Source organism: Sebastes umbrosus, chromosome 6 (genome assembly GCF_015220745.1).
Source record: "Sebastes umbrosus isolate fSebUmb1 chromosome 6, fSebUmb1.pri, whole genome shotgun sequence".
NCBI lineage: Eukaryota > Metazoa > Chordata > Actinopteri > Perciformes > Sebastidae > Sebastes > Sebastes umbrosus.
The window spans coordinates 566,738-589,832 of NC_051274.1; the positions used below are offsets into that span (position 1 = coordinate 566,738).

At 44.3% G+C, this 23,095-nt stretch overlaps 1 protein-coding gene across 1 annotated transcript in view; it reads left to right on the forward strand.

Annotated features, from left to right (window-relative positions):
- Positions 1-23,095, forward strand: part of itga5 (integrin, alpha 5 (fibronectin receptor, alpha polypeptide)) — a 51,741-nt gene that overhangs the window by 25,461 nt on the left and 3,185 nt on the right. The window contains 19 exon segments of the mRNA XM_037773686.1: positions 151-222; positions 225-341; positions 442-487; positions 1,819-1,873; positions 1,875-1,933; positions 3,272-3,327; positions 3,719-3,876; positions 4,881-5,018; positions 11,006-11,073; positions 13,868-14,018; positions 14,111-14,203; positions 16,417-16,459; positions 16,462-16,486; positions 16,615-16,695; positions 16,803-16,908; positions 17,246-17,299; positions 17,301-17,361; positions 17,364-17,404; positions 18,037-18,144. Coding sequence (XP_037629614.1) covers positions 151-222; positions 225-341; positions 442-487; positions 1,819-1,873; positions 1,875-1,933; positions 3,272-3,327; positions 3,719-3,876; positions 4,881-5,018; positions 11,006-11,073; positions 13,868-14,018; positions 14,111-14,203; positions 16,417-16,459; positions 16,462-16,486; positions 16,615-16,695; positions 16,803-16,908; positions 17,246-17,299; positions 17,301-17,361; positions 17,364-17,404; positions 18,037-18,144 — 1,532 coding nt within the window.

The following is a 23,095-nucleotide window of genomic DNA, read 5'->3' on the forward strand; positions in this document are numbered from 1 at the left end:
GCCTTACCAAAGACGCTGGCTGCAGACCTGACTCTGTTACTAAAAGGAATGGTCGGCCTCTATAATAGTAGCTGCTTCATTTCTGCTTACTGTGGATACAGCCTAATATTTTCTTTTTTTAAATTTGTTCTCACTTTTTACCTTTGGCAGATGTGGCTATCAGCTGTCCGTTTGGAGGGGACGATCGGCATGGACTGGTCTATATCTATAATGGATACTCAGAAGACTCATGGAAAAGCCTTCTCAGGTGATCACTGGCCAGTGGGCTGCTGGGGCTATTCCTGCCAGCTTTGGATTCGCCCTCAGAGGTGCTAAGGACCTGGACATGAACGGATACCCAGGTGAGTCGAGGCTGCTGCAAGCATGCAATGGCCACCATTAGCTTTTTATATTTGTAGTATTGTAGTCATGTTTTCTAATTCTGCTCCTTTATTTCCTCAGATCTCATTGTTGGTGCCTTTGGTGTCAATAAGGCTGTTCTCTATAGGTATGTTGTTTTCAATCATATACTGTATGGAACCATCCAGTATGTTTGATAACATGCTTATCACTTTCTTGCTGAGAAATTCGATACTAGTCTACACTAATAGAGTGTTATCTTAGCTTAGCATAAGACTGGAAAGAGAAGGAAGCGCTAGCCTGGCTCTTTTTCAAATGTAAAAATAAATCCACCTAGCAGCACCTCCGAAGCTCACTTTAACATACACATAATCTGTTTGTTTAATCTGGTACAACATCTGTGTAAAAGAGCAGGTTTTAAAAACTGCTGGTTGGTGGATTTTCTTTAACCTTTGGACAGGTGTCTCCCTCTGTTTTATAGACTCTTTGCTAAGCTAACCGCCCTCCTTAGCGGACTTGATATTAGAATGGCATTGATTCTATCATTTAACTCTCAGAAAGCAATAAGCATAATTTTCAAGCTATTTCTTTAAAGGGCCAATGTGTAGTAATTTGTGGATCTATTAACAGAAATGGAATATAATATTCATAACTATGTTGTTTCCATAGTATATAATCAGTGTTTTTGTTAGCTTAGAATGAGCCCTTTATATAGGGAGCGGGTCCAAAGAGTATAAAACAAAAAGACGAAACCCACTGCCGCCATTTTGGACTGAAATGCGTAATATATTTATAATATTTTATTGTTTAACACAGCCATTTCAATAGAATATGACAATAGAATAGAAATAATTTTGTTTTACTTTTGTACGGCACTTTGTAGGTGGACGTTTTACCAGTAGTCTTAGGACTTTCAGTCCAAAATGGCGGAAGCGTAGCTCTGCTGCTGAGCGCTGATGTTGCAATGGAACGAACAATTGACTTTCACTTCTTGGCAATATATGTTCTTGGCGGGTCCTCTTCATGGAGCCATGTGCTCGCCATGTTTCTACAGTAGCCCAGAACGGACAAACCAAACACTGGCTCAAAAGAGAGCCTTTCACAGTTCCTTCGCGTTACCTGAAGGCCACCGTAGTTCTCCAAACACGCTTGTGAAACTGCGGTAGCGTGAGCCACAGATCCAAAACCATGGTACCACCAGCCACCCTTCTGACTTCCGTTGCTCCTAAGGTAGTGTTTTTATGGTAAGGATGGCCTCTGAGCGAGGTGAACGGCGTTACCATGGTTTTGCACTCGGCGGCTCACGTTACCGCAGTCTCTGGAAAGGGATGAGTTAGCGGAGGAGTACTCAGTTGGTTGCAATCTGCAACCCACACCACTAGATGACACCAAATTCTACACACTGTCCTTAAGGCAGTAAAAGTGAAAATGTGATCTTTGATGATTGATGTGTTCAATCTACATTTTTGTTCCCTACAGATCCCGCCCAATAGTTAACACCAGTGCCTCTCTGACCGTTTCCCCCACCATGATCAAACCCTGAGGAGAAGAACTGCATGGTCACCAATGGAAACGCCAGCATTCCTGTTTCCTGGTGAGTGTTCAGCAGCTTGTCCGGTACCAACACTCAGCTTCCTGCTACTCTGCTTCAGTACTGCTCTGTTGGCATTAGTTTTCTTCCCCATTTCCCCCCACATGCATAAACACTCCTATCCTGGCAGGAAGTTTGATAAGGAATATCCTCTCCATCAGCAGTCACGGGTATTAATTTGTACCGAGAGCTGCTCTAATCTGACCTATTTTCAAAATATCTTCATATCACACTGTTTCTGTTGAGGAGCAGAGATGCTGAATAGCAGCATTGTTAGCCGTTTTTTGGCCTCCTCCAAAATGTGTGCAGCATTCAGTTCCAGAACAGGGGAGGGGGAGAGGAAACAGATGACGGTTGCTCGCTGCTCGACATGCTTGACACCGTGCTCATGTGTCTGCTCCCCCCCCCCCCCCCCCCCCCCCCCCCCCCCCCCCCCCCCCCACCCTTTCCAGATCCTGATCCATAAGGAAACTCTTGTATACACATGTGTCTTGATTACACTACGTTGCCTGGTGATGAGGACTTTTTTGGGTGGGGTGAAAGGAGAGCACAACGGATAGTGGAGGGGGACGGGAGTAGGGAGGGGCTGGAAGGTTTTTTTGCTTTTTGAATGAGATACTTGTTTGGTGGTGGAACCACAGCTGGGAAACATCAGGACACGTTAGACTCCCGTGCATGCTAGTGCGCACACGATCGCGCAGACACAGGAGCTTATACATGAAGTTATACAACTCCTCAAAAGAAACTCTGTGTCTTTATGTCTCATTTTTCACCTCTCTTCCCTTTTTTTTTTCAACAGACTCACCCCTTTTCCCTTTTCACTTCTTCCACAGTTTACTCTGCCTCCTCTTGTGGGGTTACTAGTAAAAGGATTGGGGGTTTTGGGGTTGCAGACTTTTGGACAGCAGCAGCGTGTTGTGCGGCTGATGTCATGGGAGAGAGCTACAGGCTTATATAGACAGCCATTGACTGGTCAGCACTGAAACCTGAGTCGCCCAATTTCACCCTTCTTAACTTTGCTATTCCTTTTGTGTGTGTGTGTGAGTTGGGGGGGCTGTGGGTGGAAACGGAGATGCAACAATTTATCAGCCTGGCTGGCAAAAGCAGTCAGATGCCAGTACGTCTCCAAACATTTGGCATTTTTTGCATTGTATTCCCATTACGTGTCGTACCTTGTAATGTGAACCATGTAAGGAGCTGACACAAGAAAAGTGGGCCACAAGAGAGAACAAGTGAGGGCAAGCAAGGTGTCTCGTGTGCGTACAGTATATTTATACTGAATCTCTGCCATGAATGAATATGCTTCCCTCATCATGTCCTTGTCCCTTCTGTCCAAAACAGTGTCAACCTGAGTTTCTGCATATCTGCTGATGGGAAGCACCTACCAGACGTCCTAGGTAAGCCAATTTTCCACATCTGTGCTTTATTACAAGCGAGGAAACTGTCAAATAGCCACCAATGGTAATGTTTTGAATCCATAACGCTCTGTAAGTGTTTTAGCTGGCTTTTTCTGGATTTTGTTATGACAAAAAGGGAGTGCAGTGTGCAAACTATCTTCTTAATGATCCAACCTCTTCCATGCTCAATCCCCTACCCTATCAACCCCTAGTTATTATCTCTAATTGCTCCTTCCTTTATATACAAGTGCCATTAAGTGCAAGTTACATTGACTACATTGTGTGTGTGCTCCAGAGTATTTATGGAGCTCTTTTTTTAAACCTGTCATTACGTGACTCAAGAGCATTCGTCATGTCGTGGATGCTCATTTGTGTGTGTTACGTGTTCCAGATTTCCAGGTGGAGGTGCAGCTTGACAGTAACAAGCACAAGCAGAAAGGCGCCGTGAGGAGGGCTCTGTTCTTGGATTCCCAGCAGCCCTCGCTCCAGAGGAGTGTGAGGGTGCGCCATGGCGAGCGTGTGTGCAACAACACCAAGATCTACCTAAGAGTATGCTCTTTTTCTCACTAATTAAAAACCTCTGACTGTGAATATATTCGTCCTGTCTGTGACTTAAAGCAGCAGTAGGCAGAAAGCTTTTGGCATCATCGGGCAAATATTCCATAATAACCTTTCAACATATTGTACTAGACTTCTGCTCCTCCTCATGGCTCTGTTTTCAGGCTTTAGAACATCTAGCCTGTGATGGGAGACTTTGGCCAATCACAGGTCATTTCAGAGAGAGAGCGTTCCTATTGGCTGTTCATTCAACGAGGCAGCTGTCAATCACTTGCAAACTCTGATCAAACGGTCAAACTAGGCAGCGCTGATCAAATATGAATCAAGATTCTGTTACTGTAATGCCTATTTCTCACAGCTACTCAGAGACGGCAAGGCCCCAGCTCGGCTCTGATTGGTTGTTCTCCTCCGGTATGTGAAATCTTGTAGATGCCATTAGGAGCACCAGAGGACACAGGAGGACACCAGAGGACACAGAGGCACATGATTTTTTTTCAGATTATCTGTCTCATGCACTACTGTCAGGATATAGTGACCGTTTTCTAAAAATAACTTTTTTGAATCATATTTACTCCAACCTGCCTACTTCTGCTTTAAGAATTGATAAGGTGTGTTTAATATCTTAGTAGCAAAAATGCTGAAATGCTCCTTTAATTATGTTACTGACCAAGTCAAAGCCAATAGCTCTCAGTTAAGGTTAAGCAGTCGGTGGAGCAAGACAACAGTTTTTGACCGGTGTGCCAAGTAGTTACTGTAGTAAATTGAGTTACTGCCTCTGAAGATTCATTTTGCGTCAAGATTATTGCCAACACACAGACTGTAACAGTAGTGGTAATGTGGATTACCGGACAGAGAGAAGATTGTTGCTACAATGTGGTTATTTTTTAAGGTTATGATGCAAATCTAAATCCTGGGATATTCTTGAACAACAGTCTCTCACTTTTTGTACAAATTGCATCTGACAAAAACCCTGGTGTGTGTTTCTTTGACTGCAGGATGAGAAAGACTTCAGGGATAAACTCTCCTCCATTTATGTGGCCTTGAACTTCAGCCTGGATCCAAAAGCTGCTGCTGACTCCCACGGCCTGCGGCCCATCCTCAACTATCAGACCACCAACATAATTGAGCAGAAGGTATTTTCACACGCACTACACTACTCCACAATGTTCCATCCAGCACAGTTAACAAAAGGCCCCGACACACCAAGCTGTCGGACAGTTTGGGGCCATCGGTGAGCGTCTGTCGGCCTAGTTTTTTCGGTATGTTCGTCAGCTCTATTCTGCACTATAGTTTTTTGGCCGATTTCAGCATGTGGAAACCATCTGGAATGAAGCTAAGGGGGTGTGAGAGAGTGGTGTGAAAGTGGTTGGCAAACGCCACTTTGTTTCATATACGTATCATAACAACAGCTTGTATATCTGCCGTCCTCAGTCTTCCGGTTTCCGTTTTTGAATGATGAATACAGACTACCGCCACCTGCTGGCGTGGAGAGTTACTTCATCTCATGCAGGTGCAGAACATACTTGCTAACTGGCCGTTGGTTGTAGTCTTTGTGGTGTGTTTGAGTGCAACTTGTTCGCCAAGACAAAGACGACGTGAGGCGACACAACAGTCGGCCTACATCACTGCTAGTTCTTTGATGTCGGCTTGGTGATATTCTAGCATCAATATATGGCGGAGCAGCGTTGCCTAATAATGCACATATGGGTCTTAGATTGCTTAGGCTCATTCACTCTGAGCTGATGATAAGAATATCCGCCACATTGAGTAATCATTCGCCGTATCACCGACCACCTACTCACTGGTTTTCTCCTGTCCCCGATGAAAGAGGGAGTCTGTTCTTTTTAATGTAGATTCTAAATTACTCCGCCGGGAAGAGGTCCGGAGTTTCTGGAAAGCTGTTTTCAAAATGGAAATGTGAGGCATATGTAGAGCAGAGTGTTTCTCTGTCCCGGGAGGAATTGCTTGGCTGCGTAACGGTACATAAGTGACTCATTCCAGAGCTGCAGACACAGAAGGTTGCTAGATTTTTCAGGGTGGGTCACAGCCAGGCTATTTGCCCATCTGGTTGAAATCTTGCGGCATGTTGCCAGTTTTTTTTCTGGCGGTGAGAAGAGTTGGCTCAACAACAACACGTGGGCATCCATTCAGCTGTGGCACGGCGTGCACCATATGTGAGTTCAGCAACATTTGGGGAATGGCAATCAGCGTAGTTTGATCTCCATTTCTCTCTCTATCGTGGTTTGTTTCTATCTTTTTGGATCGGGACTGAACCCTGTCATTGATGGCCTGACTAGATATCAAAGCTGTTGGGTCTCCGACAGATGTGGTCTATTGCTGAGCCGAGACCTTGAGACAAGCCGAAGCTAAATATCATCCTCAAACCTGGAAAAGCCAAACACCCAAAGAGGGCAAACCTGATCTGTGTATATGTGTGTAAAAAGCGGAGTGGGAGTCAGACTGCCAACATATTTCATTAGTCTTGCTTTAGACTGTGTTAATGTAACAGTGTAGAAACAGTGAAGGGTGACTACTCTACCGCAGCCATGGCCTTGATCAGACACATGATGCCCTATTGATTCCCACATATGCTCTGAGAATGTGTGGCAGCCCCGATGTAACATTTCATGGCCAAGTTCTTACTCTCTTCAAGCTGGAGTGAAAATGAGAGACGGCTGATGTGCTCGGCAGCGTCTCCATCTCTCTGTCTTCTTAACACATTCCAGATGTTTCTATGAGGAGCGAAGACATTATGATGGATCTATTAATTGCGATCATTCGTTTTTGCAAAACCAGAAAGGATCCAAGTTGTTGTCGCCTTTTTTTAGAACTTGGAAATGGCTGAAATTGTGCATTAATATAACATGAAGATTCTGACATTCACCAATGTTTTCTTATTTGGGATTTGTTCCTAGGTAAGAGCAGAATTTATGCACACAGTGCTGACATGTTCATGCAAATTAATTGGTTATTGTTAGGGATGTTAATAATTAACCGTTTAACCGTTAACCGACATTAAGCATTTTAACCGATTAACATTATCGGTTCAAACGGTTAAAAGAAATGTTAATAATTAATTAAAAAGCTGAGAAAAACTCGTCACTCGAAGGGGAAAAGCTGGTCCACCTTAAGAGGCGGAGCGGGCGTTACAGATACAGGAAGTTGGCTCCCGTCTGTAGCTCGCTTGAGCGGAGGAGTTGTAGCCTCATAGCATTTATTCACCGACAAATAAACTTTACACACACTGTCTGCTACACCTACATTCACAGCTAGAACGCCACCGACAACACAGTCGGTCGGAAACTCGCTGAAGTTACACCCGCTGACAGAGTGTATGTGTGTGGCTACAGCGGACACGGAGCCACCGGCAACGCTAGCAGCTGCTAACTGAGTACAAACACACACACTGTTTGTAGGCCAATCGCTATCGTTAATCCGGACAGACAGAGTGTCGTTACGCCGTTTACTGGGAAAGTGTCTGTCTGCTAAATCAACGCTCCCGAACGGTGAACTGGAGACAGTGAACGCAGCATACGCTCCCGGACGGGTGAACTCAGTTGTCTGTCGTTCTCAAACACTGCAGCTGGCGCGAGGCACAAATCTTGTCGATTAACGGTTAATAATCGGTTAACGAGGGTCGGTTATTGGTTAAAGGGACTATTTGTAACTTTCAGAAATGCTTGTTACCAGCGACACCTGTGGCCGTTAAATCAATGAAAGTCAGCGTCGGCTCGCGCTTGTGCTCGCTCTACATAGACATGAATCAGCATCGCTCAAAACAGTGAGGCGACACACGTCAGCTAAAACCACAATATCACTCTATATTTCAGCTGCTTGGCAGTAATGTTAGCTGACCAGACGGAGGTCTCTCCATGAATCAATGCTGATCCTAGAGTTGGCTTTTCCTGCTTCAGCAAAAGTGGGTCGGTGCCGGAGCTGAAGCAGGAAGAGAAACATTAACTTCTCCCGACTGCGCCCGCAGGGAGACACTGGCACCCGGTCGGAGGCAATAACATTTCTCGCTGCGGAGCCCCGTCACTTCACAAGACACGGAAAAACCTCTGTTGGTCTGGAGGAGCTGCAGCAGTTATTTCTGCACAAGCGTCCACTGTACATTCACTAGATATTCTCAGAGCTAAACTAACTCTCCTGCAGTGTGGAGTGTGCGCGCAAGCTCGTCTAGAGGTGGAGCGAGAGAGAGAGAACGCGCGCTGTGTGAGTGAAGGCAGGCAGGCAGAGGAGCAGTGTCTCCGGCCACACGCGAGCGTGCATATGCGAGCGCGCATTGGATCCCGACCCGGTAGATTTATACGCTTAAAAAGTTACAAACAGTCCCTTTAAGAACATTTTTCAAAATTAGCGTCCCTCGTTATTGTGTTTTCTTCAATCATATTTTTTTTTATCATTTATAATATTTTTAAAGGGGCTCTCTGTAAGAATCAGAAATGTCTTGTTAACTCCTGAGGCAGTTAAGTCAACAACAGTCAGCGTCCTGTTGCTCGAGCCCGCACGAAGACACAAGCGAGCATCGGTCAGAACAGTGAAGCATCTCACACGAGACTGAACGTGATTGACAGGCATCATGTTGATTAACGTTAGCAACATTAGCAGCTAAAACCACAATATCACTTTATATTTCACCTGCTTGGCAGTAATGTTCGCTGACCAGACGAACGTCCCTCCATGAATGGAAGGCCCGGCAGATGTTGATCCTAGTGTTAACTTTTCCTGCTTCAGCCTCCCGACCGTGGTCAGAAGACAGGGGACACAGCGTAGCTTTGGTCTCCTGGGCCGGAGTCGATAACGTAACTCGCTCTGGAGTTAACCCCCGTCACTCCACTCAGCAGCAGGAAACAGGACACGGGAAACCTCTGTTGGTCTGGAGGAGCTGCAGCATTTATTTCTGCACAAACGGCAACTTCCACTGAACATTCACTGATTTTCTCAAAGCTAAACTAACTCTCGTCCGCTCCGCTCGTTTCACCGCCGCTCTCTCTCTCTTGCTACATCACTCACTTCCCACGTACACTGGCTCTGCTATTCTCCCACAACACTAGTTTTTCCCCGACGTCGCTCACATTCCTGTTTTGCAAGACGGGCTTCAGGAGACATAACTTGTTTTTTTTTGTGCTTCTGTTGAGTTTGTGTTGGAGTCTGAGCTGTGGTGGGTGTTGGTAGTTTGTTGCCGTTAGCGGACTCCATTTCTAACTGAACGTTAGTTATGGTTGCACACTGTTAGCCCTGTAGCGGGGCTGAGGAGAGTAAAGGCACTTTTGAGCGCGCATGACGTCACATCCGTTGGATTTTCCCGGAAAAATGGGCCTGGGTTCTTCACATTAAAAGCAGTCTACAGGCTGATAGAGGAAACCCAGAAAGTCGCGGAAGGTCTCATTTGTTAAAACCTGTTCACACATTGGCAATAAAAAACAATTAAAATGCGTTTATTTGCGTAAAAACTTGCATACAGTCCCTTTAATTAATAATTTTCATTATTTTATAAAGCATTATGGTCTTTTAAATAAATAAACACTATACTAACACTTCAATTCACATCAGGTGTGTTAATTGGGAATCTTGCCATCCAATAATTAGTGATCAATCATGCTATTTATAGGCCTAGTGACGCTACTAAACATGACAGCTCATTTGGCATTCACTACCTGCAGTACCTCCACTTCAGAACGTTTGGAGTCTGATGCTCCACCCTCTTTTGTTTGGGCATTCTTGACTTAATTCTCTCAACTTGTCTTTTCATTGTCTGTGTGCACACGGCCCTTCAGTCTCATGCCCTTTTATGTGTATTGCCAGGGCGTTTACCTATGCTGCTAATTAGGATCAACTGGCACTTTCAATTTACAAGAACAATGGGAGTCATGCGAACAAGTCTGTGGTTTAAGAACATGTCGTGAATCTGACGTTTCTTAGGACTTTTCTCAAGAACAAATTTAAGACCAATCTTAGGAAGATATTGGTGAATGAGGCCCATTGTTCTTAAAATAATAACATCTTACCAAATGAGTGGGAATTTGATCAATTGGTTTTCACTCATTTTGCCAAGTTTTGATTTTACTGCGTGGTGCTTGCCCTCATCGTGTCACATGCTGAGGTCAGTGTTGTTGTTGTTTAACTACAGTGATGGGCCTACAAACGTCACTTTCCTGCCCTGCTCAGACATACAGGGTGCACATGTGGCCAAGTTAGCATGGTGGTTACCATGGTGTCCATAATTAGAGCCCCTGGATAGTGTAATGAAAAGGGGGGCGCTTGGCTCTCTCTAATCTCCTCCTCCATTTCTATTTATTATCCTCATCATCATGAGCATCATCACACTGTCACAAGGCGCAGCAATTTAGCAATCCGCAGGGCTTTCCCTGCTGCTGCCCTGCCACACGTTCAGCGGTTGCCCCCGCTTATCCAGCGGTGTTTCTGCTCCTTTCCACTGTAATCTCTGAACCCCCCACTTCTGCTTTTCAGGTCAACATAGATATCCTATGTCTCAGTAAGTTTCTCTAGGCTCCTCCCTCTCCGTATGATCATACTATACAAGCTGTGGTTCGCTGGGTGGTGTAGCGTGTGGTGAAAGCGCGGTGTGCCACGTAACGCTGTGATGTGGGACTGGTGAGAGCTGGGTGCTGGCAGCTTTGCTGCTCGAGCTCCACAGGAGTATCTCCTCTGGCACGGCCTCTCCAGACTGGACTCTTCCCCCGCTCATCATTTCCTTGTCTCAAACAGAAAGCATGTGTGTGTGCCGGCCGGGACAGCTGGGACAGTTCGGGGGGGTGAGTCTGTGCCTGTCATGACCTCACTGAGCCAGACATTGTCCCAGCACTGTTTGTAATTGTCTGATGATGTGTTGTAGATAAGGGGGACTGCGGTGCAGGTGTGTGTCGGGTGGTGGTCGGGAGGCCGGGTGGTGGAATGTATTAGTCATCCCACATGTCACATCTTGCTACACTCATCCTGTTGTCTCCCATAAACAGACATTTGGTTTGTCTTGTGTGCCTAATTCTCCTCACGTGTAAAAGAAGTGTGTTTTAGTCTATTAGTATGATCATCAACATTGTCTGCAGCCCCTTAACACCTTTTTATCCACCAACCCCCTCCAATGTGCATCTTTTAGGCTCAGATTCTGTTGGACTGTGGCGAGGACAACATCTGTGTTCCTGACTTGAAGCTGGCAGTTCACGGGTGAGTCTCTTCATTTCCTTATATATTTCTACAAACCCCATGGTTTTCCGGAAATATATAAGAATTAGCAGTCAATCGATTAAAATATTTGATTGCAATAAATCGCAAATTAATCACACATTTTTTATCTGTTCTAAATGTACCTTAAAGGGAGATTTGTCAAATATTTAATCCTCTTATCAACATGGGGGCGGGCAAATATGCTGCTTTATGCAAATATATGTATATATTTATTATTGCAAATCAATTAGCAACACAAAACTATGACAGATATTGTCCAGAAACCCTCACAGGTAATGCATTTAGCATAAAACAATATGCTCAAATCATAACATGGCATATTGCAGCCCAACAGGCAACAACAGCTGTGATTATCATAAAGTGGGCATGTCTGTAAAGGGGAGACTCGTGGGTACCCATAGAACCCATTTACATTCACATATCTGGAGGTCAGATGTCAAGGGACCCCTTTGAAAATGGCCAAGCCGGTTTTTCCTCGCCAAAAATTAGTGCAAGTTTGGAGCGTTATTTAGCCTCCTTCACGACAAGCTAGTATGACATGGTTGGTACCAATGCCTCTTTATACTTTCTAGTTTCATATGTTGCCAGTATCTTCACTTTAGCTCAAGCCCAACAAGCCTGTATGCTGATTGGAGCATATTGTTTTATGCTAAATGCAGTACCTGTGAGGGTTTCTGGACAATATCTGTCATTGTTTTGTGTTGTTAATTGATTTACAATAATAAATATATACATGCATTTGCATAAAGAATGCATTATGCCCCTCCCATGTTGATAAGAGGATTAAATACTTGACGATTAACAGCCCTAGTTACAACGAATTTCCGTTAACGCGTTATTATCGCGTGAACTTTGACAGCCCTAATTAGACTGTGATGGGTAATGCATGGTAAACTGTGAACACTGAACTCTTCACCTCCACTGTGCAAATGGGGAGTGTAAATACAGCTGTTTTTGTTGTTCCACTGCTTTGTTTAGTTTAGCATAGCAGAGAGGGACTGTTAATAGTGTGTTGCAGTAGAGTTGGGGTACGCTGTCCTCTGAAAACAGTAAGCAGCTCTGCTCTACAGGTGCTATGGCAAACAGTGAAGGAGACATGAAAGGGGAAAGTATGGGAGCCGTGTGGCAGAGTCCCAACATCGCCTTATGTTCTGAAGCCGTCAGGAGGAGCACCCTGCCTTAATTCCACACTTTGATTCAAGAAATCTGTTAGCAGTTTTCTCAAAAATAACAGCCTCCCCGATAACTCCCTTCCCCGCTCTGTCATTTCAATTTCACATTCCTATATTTATCTTCCATCTGCCTCCATTTCTTTCGATGTATGGCTGATCCATCACACATGGAACAACCTGCTGTGAGTGCTTCGCTCCGTCCAAGTGCGACCTCAGGAAACTGAGCCGTAGAAAGTGTGATTGGAGCAATTTAAGATAATAGCTCGATGTTTTTGTCTGCTCTGTTGTAAATGAAGTAGTAAGAGGGGTTGATGGGACGGCTGTGATTTAGTGGAATTTCAGATCTAAAAAAAGTATCCATCATTCCTGCTAATGTTGTTTCTTCTACTCCGCTGCCAAAGCACATAACATGTCCGACCTCGCAGGGAAGCTTTAAGGTTTTCTGGCATTTTCTTATTTTGAGCCTTTTGTTTGGTTTAAAAAGCACAATGCCAGTCAGAGTCAGACTCCGGCCGACTCGCAGGCTGGCCGAGGACCAGCTTCAGAAATCTTCTCCTCTCTTTCTCTCCTGCTCTGCTTTATGAGAGCGGGCTGTAATTAAAAGCGTCTGTGTGGCCCTCCAAATGGAATTTCTCATTGTTCTTAGCTGTGGGGAGAGGTGGAGGGAGCGAGAGGAAGCAAGGGAGGGGGGAGTTGTTTAACAGTCCTACTCTGTGTTATTAAGCATGTATGACTTTATGACCACGTCAGAAAAGTTTCCATTTAATGGTGGGGCTTTGTGAGATGAATCTAAATCGATGTGAGGTTTTTTTTCTTAACAAAAAAGGATATGCCAAACACAAAGCCTGAAAATGTATTCATTAAAGCAACAGCAATTTATTGCCCACTCTGCTAGCAGCAGACACAAACAAAGAATGTCCTTTTCTTACAACAGCGTAACACAACTTTATCCATATATATATATATATATAGAGAGAGAGAGAGGTAGACCAGGGTAAGACTTACAAGGATTTACATACACAAATTGTTTTCACTGTTAGTATGACAATCATATGGAGGGTGGTCCTTTAGTTTGAACAAAAAACAACATACTTTTTTTGTAATATGTGAGAGAAGGATTTTTGAGTTAAGACGCCCCCACTAGGCATCAATTTTATGATTTTTTTAAATGTAAATGCAATCGCCAGAATAAAAAAGCTAACGTATGCTATTAACGAACTATACCATGGTCACATGAGCGCGAGTATACACAACATATGGTAATATTGGGTAAAAAATCCAGCCCCTCATTTTATACTGTATATACGGTTATGCTCGCTCTCCACCTCCTTACACTCATATATTGAGTGTAATTAATTTGCCAAAAAAGAGACATATTTAAAAATGAATTCAGTCATCTAGCATTATTATTTTTTAAATGTTTCTATAGATATCGCGATAATAGTGTTCTAATAAATTCTAAAGCGTCTTGAGATAACTTCTGTTATGATTTTAGGGGGGTGTCTTACCCTAGTCTACCCATATATATTTCAGTCATGACACCATTTAACCTGACCTTTGACCCTATTAGTGATCAACCTTTTCTTTGCTTGGGTCCTCAGGAACAGGAAGGAAGTCTACCTGGGCGATGACAACCAGTTGACCTTGACTTTCAACGCCAGGAATGAGGGCGAGGGAGGGGCATACGAGGCGGAGCTGTATGTGGTGCTGCCCCCTGAAGCAGACTACAGCGGAATCGCACGCAACAATGAGGTGACTAGAAAAGGATCACAGCCGTCTGTCTTTTTCTTGATGATTGTCCTTTACTGTGGTTTCACTAAATCCTCCGTCGTCTTGTTCCTCAGAGCCTGACCCAGCTGACCTGCAGCTATGAGACAGAGAACCAAACTCGATACCTCAGCTGTGATTTGGGCAACCCAATGAAGTCTGGAACCAGTGTAAGGACGCTGCTGTCTTTTGACAATATTTTTCCCTTTTTCGCTCTGTGCCTGATGAGTGTCCGCTCTTTGCAGGAAAACAAGTTGCATGACATCCCGCAGGTTGGGTGTGAAACAGCACAGGAAAAGTCACAGTGTGTTAGGAAATGTTGTGACAGGAAGTACTGTGCCCCCTCAGCGCCTGCTGGGTAGAGTTCCCCTTTTAATGATGAGCCACAAGCTGGCATGCTTTAATATGTCTGTAGAGGAAGACTGTCAACTACATGTTAACTGGAAGAGATAGACAAAACCTTTCAAAACGATTTGTTGAATATGCTCACTTGTTCTTTTGGAAGGTCTCCGATTGCAGCATTATTGATCTGATAAGGTAGCTCTTTGAAAGGTAGACGCAGAGGGACTTTATGAACCAGCTTGTGTGGAAAACAAATGGATCTGAAATTATAGATAAAGGAAGAAACTCTCGGCCACATTTTGGACCTGCCCACGTGTGATGCATCTGTCTGCTGAATAGACGAGGATTCTATTGACCGACACACCCAAGAAAATCCCATATCTATCAGATGGATGAGATGAGTACAGTAGAGAGGGGTTTTCCCGCCCGTTTTTGTGAATAGTGGGGACAACAATGTTTGAAATTGGTCCAGCATTGAGGGAGAACACTGCAGACAGCAGCAGCTAAACAGGCTGGAATGGAATCACTCGGGGCAACTCCTCACCGTCAGTGTACGGCCACTAAACGTGATTCTTTTTGCCACTGACAGGCTCAGATTGTTATAAGTGTCTGACTACATTGTGGAAAGGACCCAACAGAGAAATTAAACCTTTTTCTTACTTTTAAACTTTAAACTTCATTATATTCGTCATATACGTATAGGTAGATACATGAAATTTGACGTCTGCATTTAACCCATCCTTAGGAGCAGTGGGCTGCTGTAAAGCCACCTCGGGGTTCAATGTCTTGCTCAAGGAAACTTCAGTCTTTTGCTCGGAAAAGTCTTGTTCTAAAATCTTGCGTCGTATCCACATTGTGGAAATCAGCTAAGTATTGAGCCATGACATTGAAAATCTTTTAGATAACATTAAGCTACACTTTCTGTAGTCCAACACAACAAAATGACAACACCGGTGTCCCATGTCCCGTGGCACTCCTCTCTCCACTCTCGTCTTCCAGCAACAAGTCACATGACACAGTAACAAACAGAAAGCAAAAGGTAACAAAAACATTTTATTTCTCTGTAGGGTCCTTTCCATAATGTTGTCAGATTTATAACATCAATCTGAGCCTGTCAGTGGCAAAGACAAGCCCTTTTAGTGGACGTACATTGAAGGTGAGGAGTTGCCTCGAGCGATTACATTCCAGCCCGTATAACGGTTGCCGTCTCTCAAGAGAGTGCTGCAGGGATGACGTATTTTTGTTGGCCAACCAGAAAGTTAACGTCGCCGACAAAAGCCAATGGGATTTTTTCATTGGATTTTGGATTATTGCAGAAAATAAACTTTGTGGCAAACAAACGTTTATGATTCTTACACATTTTGTTCAGCAAAATAATCTCCACAAATGAACACCACTTTTATGATTGTGAATGCAATTGGCAGAAGTAAAAAGCTAACGTTAGGCTATAAACGAACGTATACGTACACAACGAGGCTGTAAAGGTGGACGTGTCGACATTTCGCCACTTGTTAGCAACCGCCTTTTTTAAGACACATAAAGGCTTCAGAATTCATGAGTGGGATATTTACTGACGTATTTTATAAGGTTAAAATCTCTTCAACTTGTGTTAACCACAGACCTTATTTCAGGCATCTAATTAAAAGAACATTAAAAAAAAACATTGACTTCCAGACGATGGAATCGGAAGGTGCTAAAATGCTAAACTCATTTCTGGGTTTTAGGACTCATCCCTGCACCACTCAATACTGGATCAATTTCAGAAAATGATTGTCCCTTTTAGTCACTTAGACACAAAAAATGGGGGGAAGGAAATAGGTTTCCAGGTTGAAAAAAAACCCTGAGAGATACCCCTTTATCAGTGCTGTAATAGAGTCTAGAAACGTCACACAGACTTTAGTTTTAGTTAAGGACAAGAAATGGTTACCCACCCACTTCCTTCTCTGTTACTTGTGAGGTAGTAGGCTAATGGAATATATCATGTTTTGTGATTAAATGATGATTGATATGTTGTATCTTCCTCTCGGCAGCTGTGGGGCAGGTCTACGCTTCAACAGTGCCACGGCTGAAGGACACGCACAAAACGTTCAGTTTGAGCTGCAGATTCGCAGGTACAACTCGCTGTCAACACCCATCAGAGACTCTAACAATTTATAGAAGAGAGTACGTGTGGCTCAGCACCACTGATACGGATGATGTCAGCTAATCAGAATCTTTTCCTCTCTCTCTGTTTCCACAGTAAAAATGAGAACAATTCCCACAGTGAGGTCGTATCTTACAAGCTGGAGGTGGTTGTTCAGGCTGATGTCATCCTCCAGGGGTGAGTCGAGCGTTAGGATCCCCTCATTTGAACTTTTGGAATTTCATTAAGACTCTGCTGGTGCCTTCCCACGCATTTTCTCACATACCCCGCTTCTCTTTTTAAAGTGTGTCTCGACCAGATAAGGTCTTCTTCCCGCCGGCCAACTGGAAGGTGACCAAAAACTATGGGGTGGAGCAGGATGTCGGGCCTGCAGTTGAACACATCTATGAGGTAATCGCCGTGTTGTTAGCTGTGCACACTCATCGGGGCTGAGCAGATTGGGATGGAAAACAGATCCTACTGTTCATATGAATGAAGAAAAACGTACTCTAGATCATGCAGTTTTCCCAGGCTGTGCTGATCCACTTTTTGTGAGATTTAACAGCGATCTACTTTAGGTGACCTATTTGTAGATTAAGAAAATATGCCAAATATGAACGTTTCAGCGTGGGAAAACAAAAAATCTGTTGCAACCTCCCAGCTATACCAAATAAACTATCACGCTGTTTTTGAAGTTTTCGAATACTTTGCATACTAAAGTTTTCCTTTTTCATTTCCTTTATTCCAGCTGGTGAACAATGGGCCCAGCCGGATCAGCACACACCTGCTGGAGCTGCGCTCGCCCCCTCAGCATCCAGGGTCAGACTCTGCTTTACCCTCTGGAGTTCTCCATCGAAGGCCCCATCACTGCACCTCTGACAGAAACATGAACCACCTGGGCCTCAAAAGTAAGTGTGCCGCATGCACTGTGCGCACCTCTCAGGGGTCACAATGAGGCCAAATCAGACAGTGAAATCTCCCTTTCCCACCTCAGATGTATGATTAAACAGTTTGGGCAGTCCCCGCTGGTCGGCCCACACCCACCTCCTCCTCCCAGCCTCTCAGCCCCACCCAGGACACACTTACCCCCACCACCGCTTTGAAGTCCGGCTCTTCCATTGCTCAGAGCAGCTTGATGAACCACCTCACCCAGCGACTCACTCATCTTCGAGACATCCAGCGGCGCGCCCCCTGATACCAAGCATTTTTGCATTTTGTGGGCAAAGCATTTCAGTGCAGTTGTTTGTGTTTACCTTCCAAAGCTTCACACATTGTTGAGCAGGCTTGTGAGTGGTCATCTATCTTAGCTGTGTGATCTAATGTTTTTATTCCCTCCCTGGTGAATTGCTAAGTACTGTGTGTTGGAGGGAGAGCTCACATGCTTCTGATAATGACAAAAAGCCTCAGGGTCATGCTCACATTAGGGTCTTATATTGACAGAAAGGGTGTGCTCTTCTGCCTATAGTGAGATCAGCGTCTGTATTGTCCTAATGGGTTGTGTGTGTGTGTGTGTGTGTGTGCTCTCTTCTCTGGCTTTAGCTCCAACACATGTCCACAGAACCACCCATCCTGGCACTGAAGGCCCACGAGCACCGCGTCGAGAGGAGGGACGTCCACAGGAACCAGCTCGCTTCATTGACTAACCTGGTAAGATGCTTAAAGGGGATAGTCAAGTTCTATAAATGTAATGTATTGTATGCATGGATGATCATATCAGGCCAAAAGGTGAAGGTCTAAAGTAACCTGAAAGTGAGGAAATGAGGAGCTTTGAGTTTAGAGTTTAGGGTTAATGTGGTTATGGAGTTAAAATGATTTTTGTGTCATTTACAGAGCAGGTCAGGACTCTGCATTGAATAAAAAAACTGGTTTAAAGGTGCTGAATGTGAGATTCGGAGCATTTCTATTGCCCTCTGCACGGCTCTCAACATGGCGACAGTTGACTTGGCGGTCATAGCTAATGGTGTTAACACCGCTAAAAGTGAAAACAAGGGCAACACAACAGACACAAAACAGCTGACAGAGCTGAGAGTGTTAACCTGGGAGGGAACCGGAGGGGGGTACTACACTTCCGCGGCAGCGAACGCAGCATTTGCGCCTACAGCGGGGGTCTTCAACACGTCGCTCGCGACCCGTTTCTGAGTCGCTCGCTAAAGGTTCAAAGAATATGTTAACTAATTTGATAAGTACTCTTGTACTCTCTACACAAACTGATTATCTGCCAATCAGCTGTCAATTAAACGCGTTACACTGCTGCCAAGTTTGGTTACATCAGTGACGCCGTAACATTAGGAGATGTTAGCAGGCTAGCGAGCACACACCAGATTTGGACAATGACCGGGGAGAATTAGCCAGGCCAAGAAAAGGCAAAACACATCCTAAATTATTTTCATGAGGAATGGGAACAGAGTTTTTTTTCACGAATGTGAATGACAAGTGTGTGCGTCTTATTTTCGGTTCTGTGAGCGTGTCAGTCGTAGAATATGTAACGTCGAGCGCCACTTCACCAAAGTCCATGGCAACTTTTTCACGGGGATTTTCCAGCTGGTAGCAGTCTACCAACAGAGAAGGTAAAGGAGCTGAAAACAACGCTTAAAAGACGTCAGTCTCCGTTTACCAAACCGACGAAGAAGGCCAACGCTGCAGCAGAGGGCTTCATTTAAAGTGGCACACATCCTAACGAAGCACAAAAACACTTTCATCAATCAAGGGAGGAAGATACCAGCCTGTTGTCTGATGCTGAGTAGCTACTTGATCTTGCATTCCTGACGGCTGTAACTGAGAAAGTGAATCACTTGAACCTACAGTTACAATGGTAAAGATAAAAACAGATGTGATATGATCAGCGCTGTTAAGGCGTTCAAAGCAAAACTGTCATTTTACATTCAGCAAGTGAAAAACAAAAAGTTTCAGCACTTCCCCTTCAGTGTCCAAAGATGTTGGAAAGCCATGCAGGAGCAGTTGACGTTGTGAACGTACACAAGTACTGTGACCTACTGTCCACGCTTGGGCAGGGAGTTTGCAGACAGATTCCAGTGACTTTGAGAAACTTGTGACATTTATTGCCAACCCCTTCATGAAGGTGGACATAGGTGTCACAGCATTTCTGGAACCTAGTAGAGCCAGAAAACTATAAGAACCTTCACCCAAGCAGCTCTGAAAATGTCTGCTCTGTTTGGGTCTACATAACGTTGTGAGCAGCTTTTTCTGACATGAGTGTCATGAAATCTAAGTTCAGAACAAGACTAACAGATGAACATTTAAAGGTCCCCAGTGTGTCTACAGGCCACCATAGTGTCATAAAGACCATCCTCTCTCTTTTTTTCCTGCTCCATCTCTCAGAAAATGGGTCTAAAAAAATAGTGAGCAGCTTTTCCTTACTCCAGTCACGTCGGTGACGAATTTCATGCCATATTAGGATTTCCTGTAAGAACAACGGTTAGAACCTCCAGCTAGGTGACCCCGCCCACGGAGTGACTCTCTCCCGTCCGCCTCGTAACTATGAGCAGAGTCTGCTCCTACTTCTGTTAGTCTGCAAGAACCAGCAGAAACTCCCATCATCTGAGATAAATATAACATGTTCTTTCACAAAGGCTTTATGTAATTATACTGTTTAAACAGCTGATATGAAACATTAATTTGATGTCATGCATGTAGAAGGGTACAGGTAGTAAATAGTGACTGTAAGCAACACAACACATTTCTGTTTCACAGTCAAACTTTATTTGAGTAGACAGATGACAATATTAATTATACACAGCATTTTTAATTCCACCTTCAGTTATGTTGACATGGTACAGGAGAAAGTCTTTCAGCTACAGCAAACTAAGCTCCGGTGAGTGTAACGTTAACCGGCCTGTAGTCGTCATCATGACAACAGGTCATCTCACTAACTGTTAAAAAGACTGAATGCATGTAATCCATGCATGTGAACTACAAATGATGAAGGGAATGTGAAGGGAAGTGATGTGATGCAGTGATATGTGGACAGACAGAAAATAAGGACAAGTAGTTCTATGACATTAATCTGATGTGAATTTAATAGTGTGAGCTTGACACATTGAAAATGTAAAGAAATGCATACAGAAAAAAACACATGCACATGCTGCTGAATTTAAGATGTTTTGATACAAAATGTGAATGTTGGATATCAACATTTTCTAAATGTTCATACAAAAGAAGCTTATTCAGCTGGTTTGGGTGGAGCTGAACAATGTGAATAAATGTTACTAATATTATAAAATATGAGGAGCTCTCGGCCACTTTCATTTAGTCAAAGTAGCTCTTAGAGGAGAAAAAAGGTTGGAGACCCCTGGGCTACAGCCACGCTAGCAGCTCTGTGAGGCTTTGCTTTGAGCTAAATGCTAACGGCAGCATGCTAACATAGTCCCAGTGACAATGCTAACATGCTGATTAAGCTGGTATAAAATTTTAAGGTGGTAATGCGAGATTGGGAGCATTTCTATTGCCTCCGCATGGTTCTCAACATGGCGACGACTGAGCCGGCGGCTCATAGCTAACGGTGCTTGCAGTGCTAACAGTGAAAATGAGTGCTACACTTCCGTGACTGCCGTCAGTCGGGACTGTATGAGCGCAGTGCAGAGTTGCGGCCGTGAGCTAGCCAGTAGGGCACAGCATGAACATGTACTAAAAGCCGGCCTGGCTACGTCAACAAAGCACGGTGAAGCTCGGATTACAACACACACAGAGGGAGAGCGACTTCATTCTCTGCTCAGGTACACATTACTCCTCTATATCTTTACATAGCAAATAGTTTGCCTTAAATTGCCTTAAGTTAAGTGTCTGGATCTGCTGTATTTTAGTGACTCTGGCCCTTGCTCTCTCTACATGAGGCTCCTGGGATTGGGTAATTAGATTATGATGTCATTAAAAGGGAAGGGTCAGAGGGCACAGGCTTGTCCCGCTGTGGTGATTAACATTAAAGAGCCTTTAGTAGTGGTGGAGGGGTGGAGAGGCCGATGGGACGTGGGAGGCTTTTTGTCAGTGATGCACTGGTTACTTCACAGACTGCTCTCTAATTTTGAGCTCTGGGTGCTGTGAGGCCCCCGAGCCCCCATACACTGGCCCTATTGATCCACCCAGCTGCAGGTAGCTTCTCTCCCTGCCTGTCTGTGGATACCTGCCTCCACCAAAGAGGTCTTTGTCTGTGTGCCTATCGCTCCTAACCGTGCTCGTTTATCAAGCATGTCCAATGACACCTTAGTATGAAGGACCCCATTCTCCTCTTTCCCGCATGTCTGCACTTCTTTTATTTATTTTTAAGCTGAGGAGGACAGACATCTCTGTCTCTTGATCAAAGTGTGTTAGTGTTTAGCAATGCTTGGGTGAAGCTGTCAGCCTAGGTCATAGTGTGAGAATTTAAAATGACCTGCTTGGTCTTTGAAGAGCTGAGCTATGCATAAAGAACAAAGGACTTTCTTTAATTGCACTAATAATCGAAAGGCATTTCATAATTACTACTTACATAATTATTTTTTAAATTTCTGTTGCAGAACTCTCATATGTAGAAATGTGGATGTATTGGCTGTTCTGCAAGCCTAGATGTTTGGTACCACTTTCTAATATTAACTAATGCTTATTGATCAGTTATAAGCCATTCAAACTACTTTGGGGGTTGCCAGGTTGTGATTTCTCTGCCGGGTGTTCATCTGACAGCAGCACACTTGTCATTCTTAGTTTTTTAAAGGGATAGTTTGGGCGTTTTGAAGTGGGGTTGCACGAGGTATTTATTCATTGTCAGTGTACCTACAGTAGATGACGGTCGGCACACGCCCAGTTTGGAGAACTTACCGCACTGAACCAAAGCAATGTACTGCTGTGGACGGGGCCGGGAGCAAAGCGTTTTTTCAGCCACCTAAAAAAAGACCCAGATAAAACAATCCATATCAGTTTAAGTGTACGCTATATTTGGAATATTTTAGGTAAAGCAGTGAAAATATTCTAAATATAGAGAACACTTAAATTGATATTGATTTTTTTAGGTGAGCCTTTCTTTTAGGTGGCTAAAACACGTTTTGCTGCCGGCCCCGTCCACAGCAGTACATTGCTTTGGTTCAGTGTGGTAACTCCTGTCTGCCTTTCCAAGCTGGGGGTGTACCAACCGTCATCCACTGTAGGTAATACACTGACTTTGGATAAGTATCATACTGTCCCACTTCAAAACACCCGAACTATCCCTTTAATTAATCAGGAAGGTCCTCTGATGGGCAGCTTCTGGAAAAGCCTGCCGATGATCTGGATATGTGTAACTGTCGTCTTGAGGGTTTATTACAAAGTGTGCAACCCACTATTTATTTATTAGTGATTACTAACATTTATAAGTGTATAATTACCAAATGCAGTACCAACAGTGTGCAGCAGCTGTGTAGTGAGGCCAGTTATTTCATGAAGCTGTGGGAACAGCCTCCATGCCCCCAAGCTCCAGATCCTGCCCACATAATCCCAGGATATGTAGGCCTTGGGTCTGAGGCATCTTTGGCACTGGTCCACGTTCAAGTCATTTCCACAAACCTTTGTGGCCCCGGTGCCCTGGGGCATCGAGGAGGTCTACCAGGAGGAAGTGGACTGATACGCTCCCTGT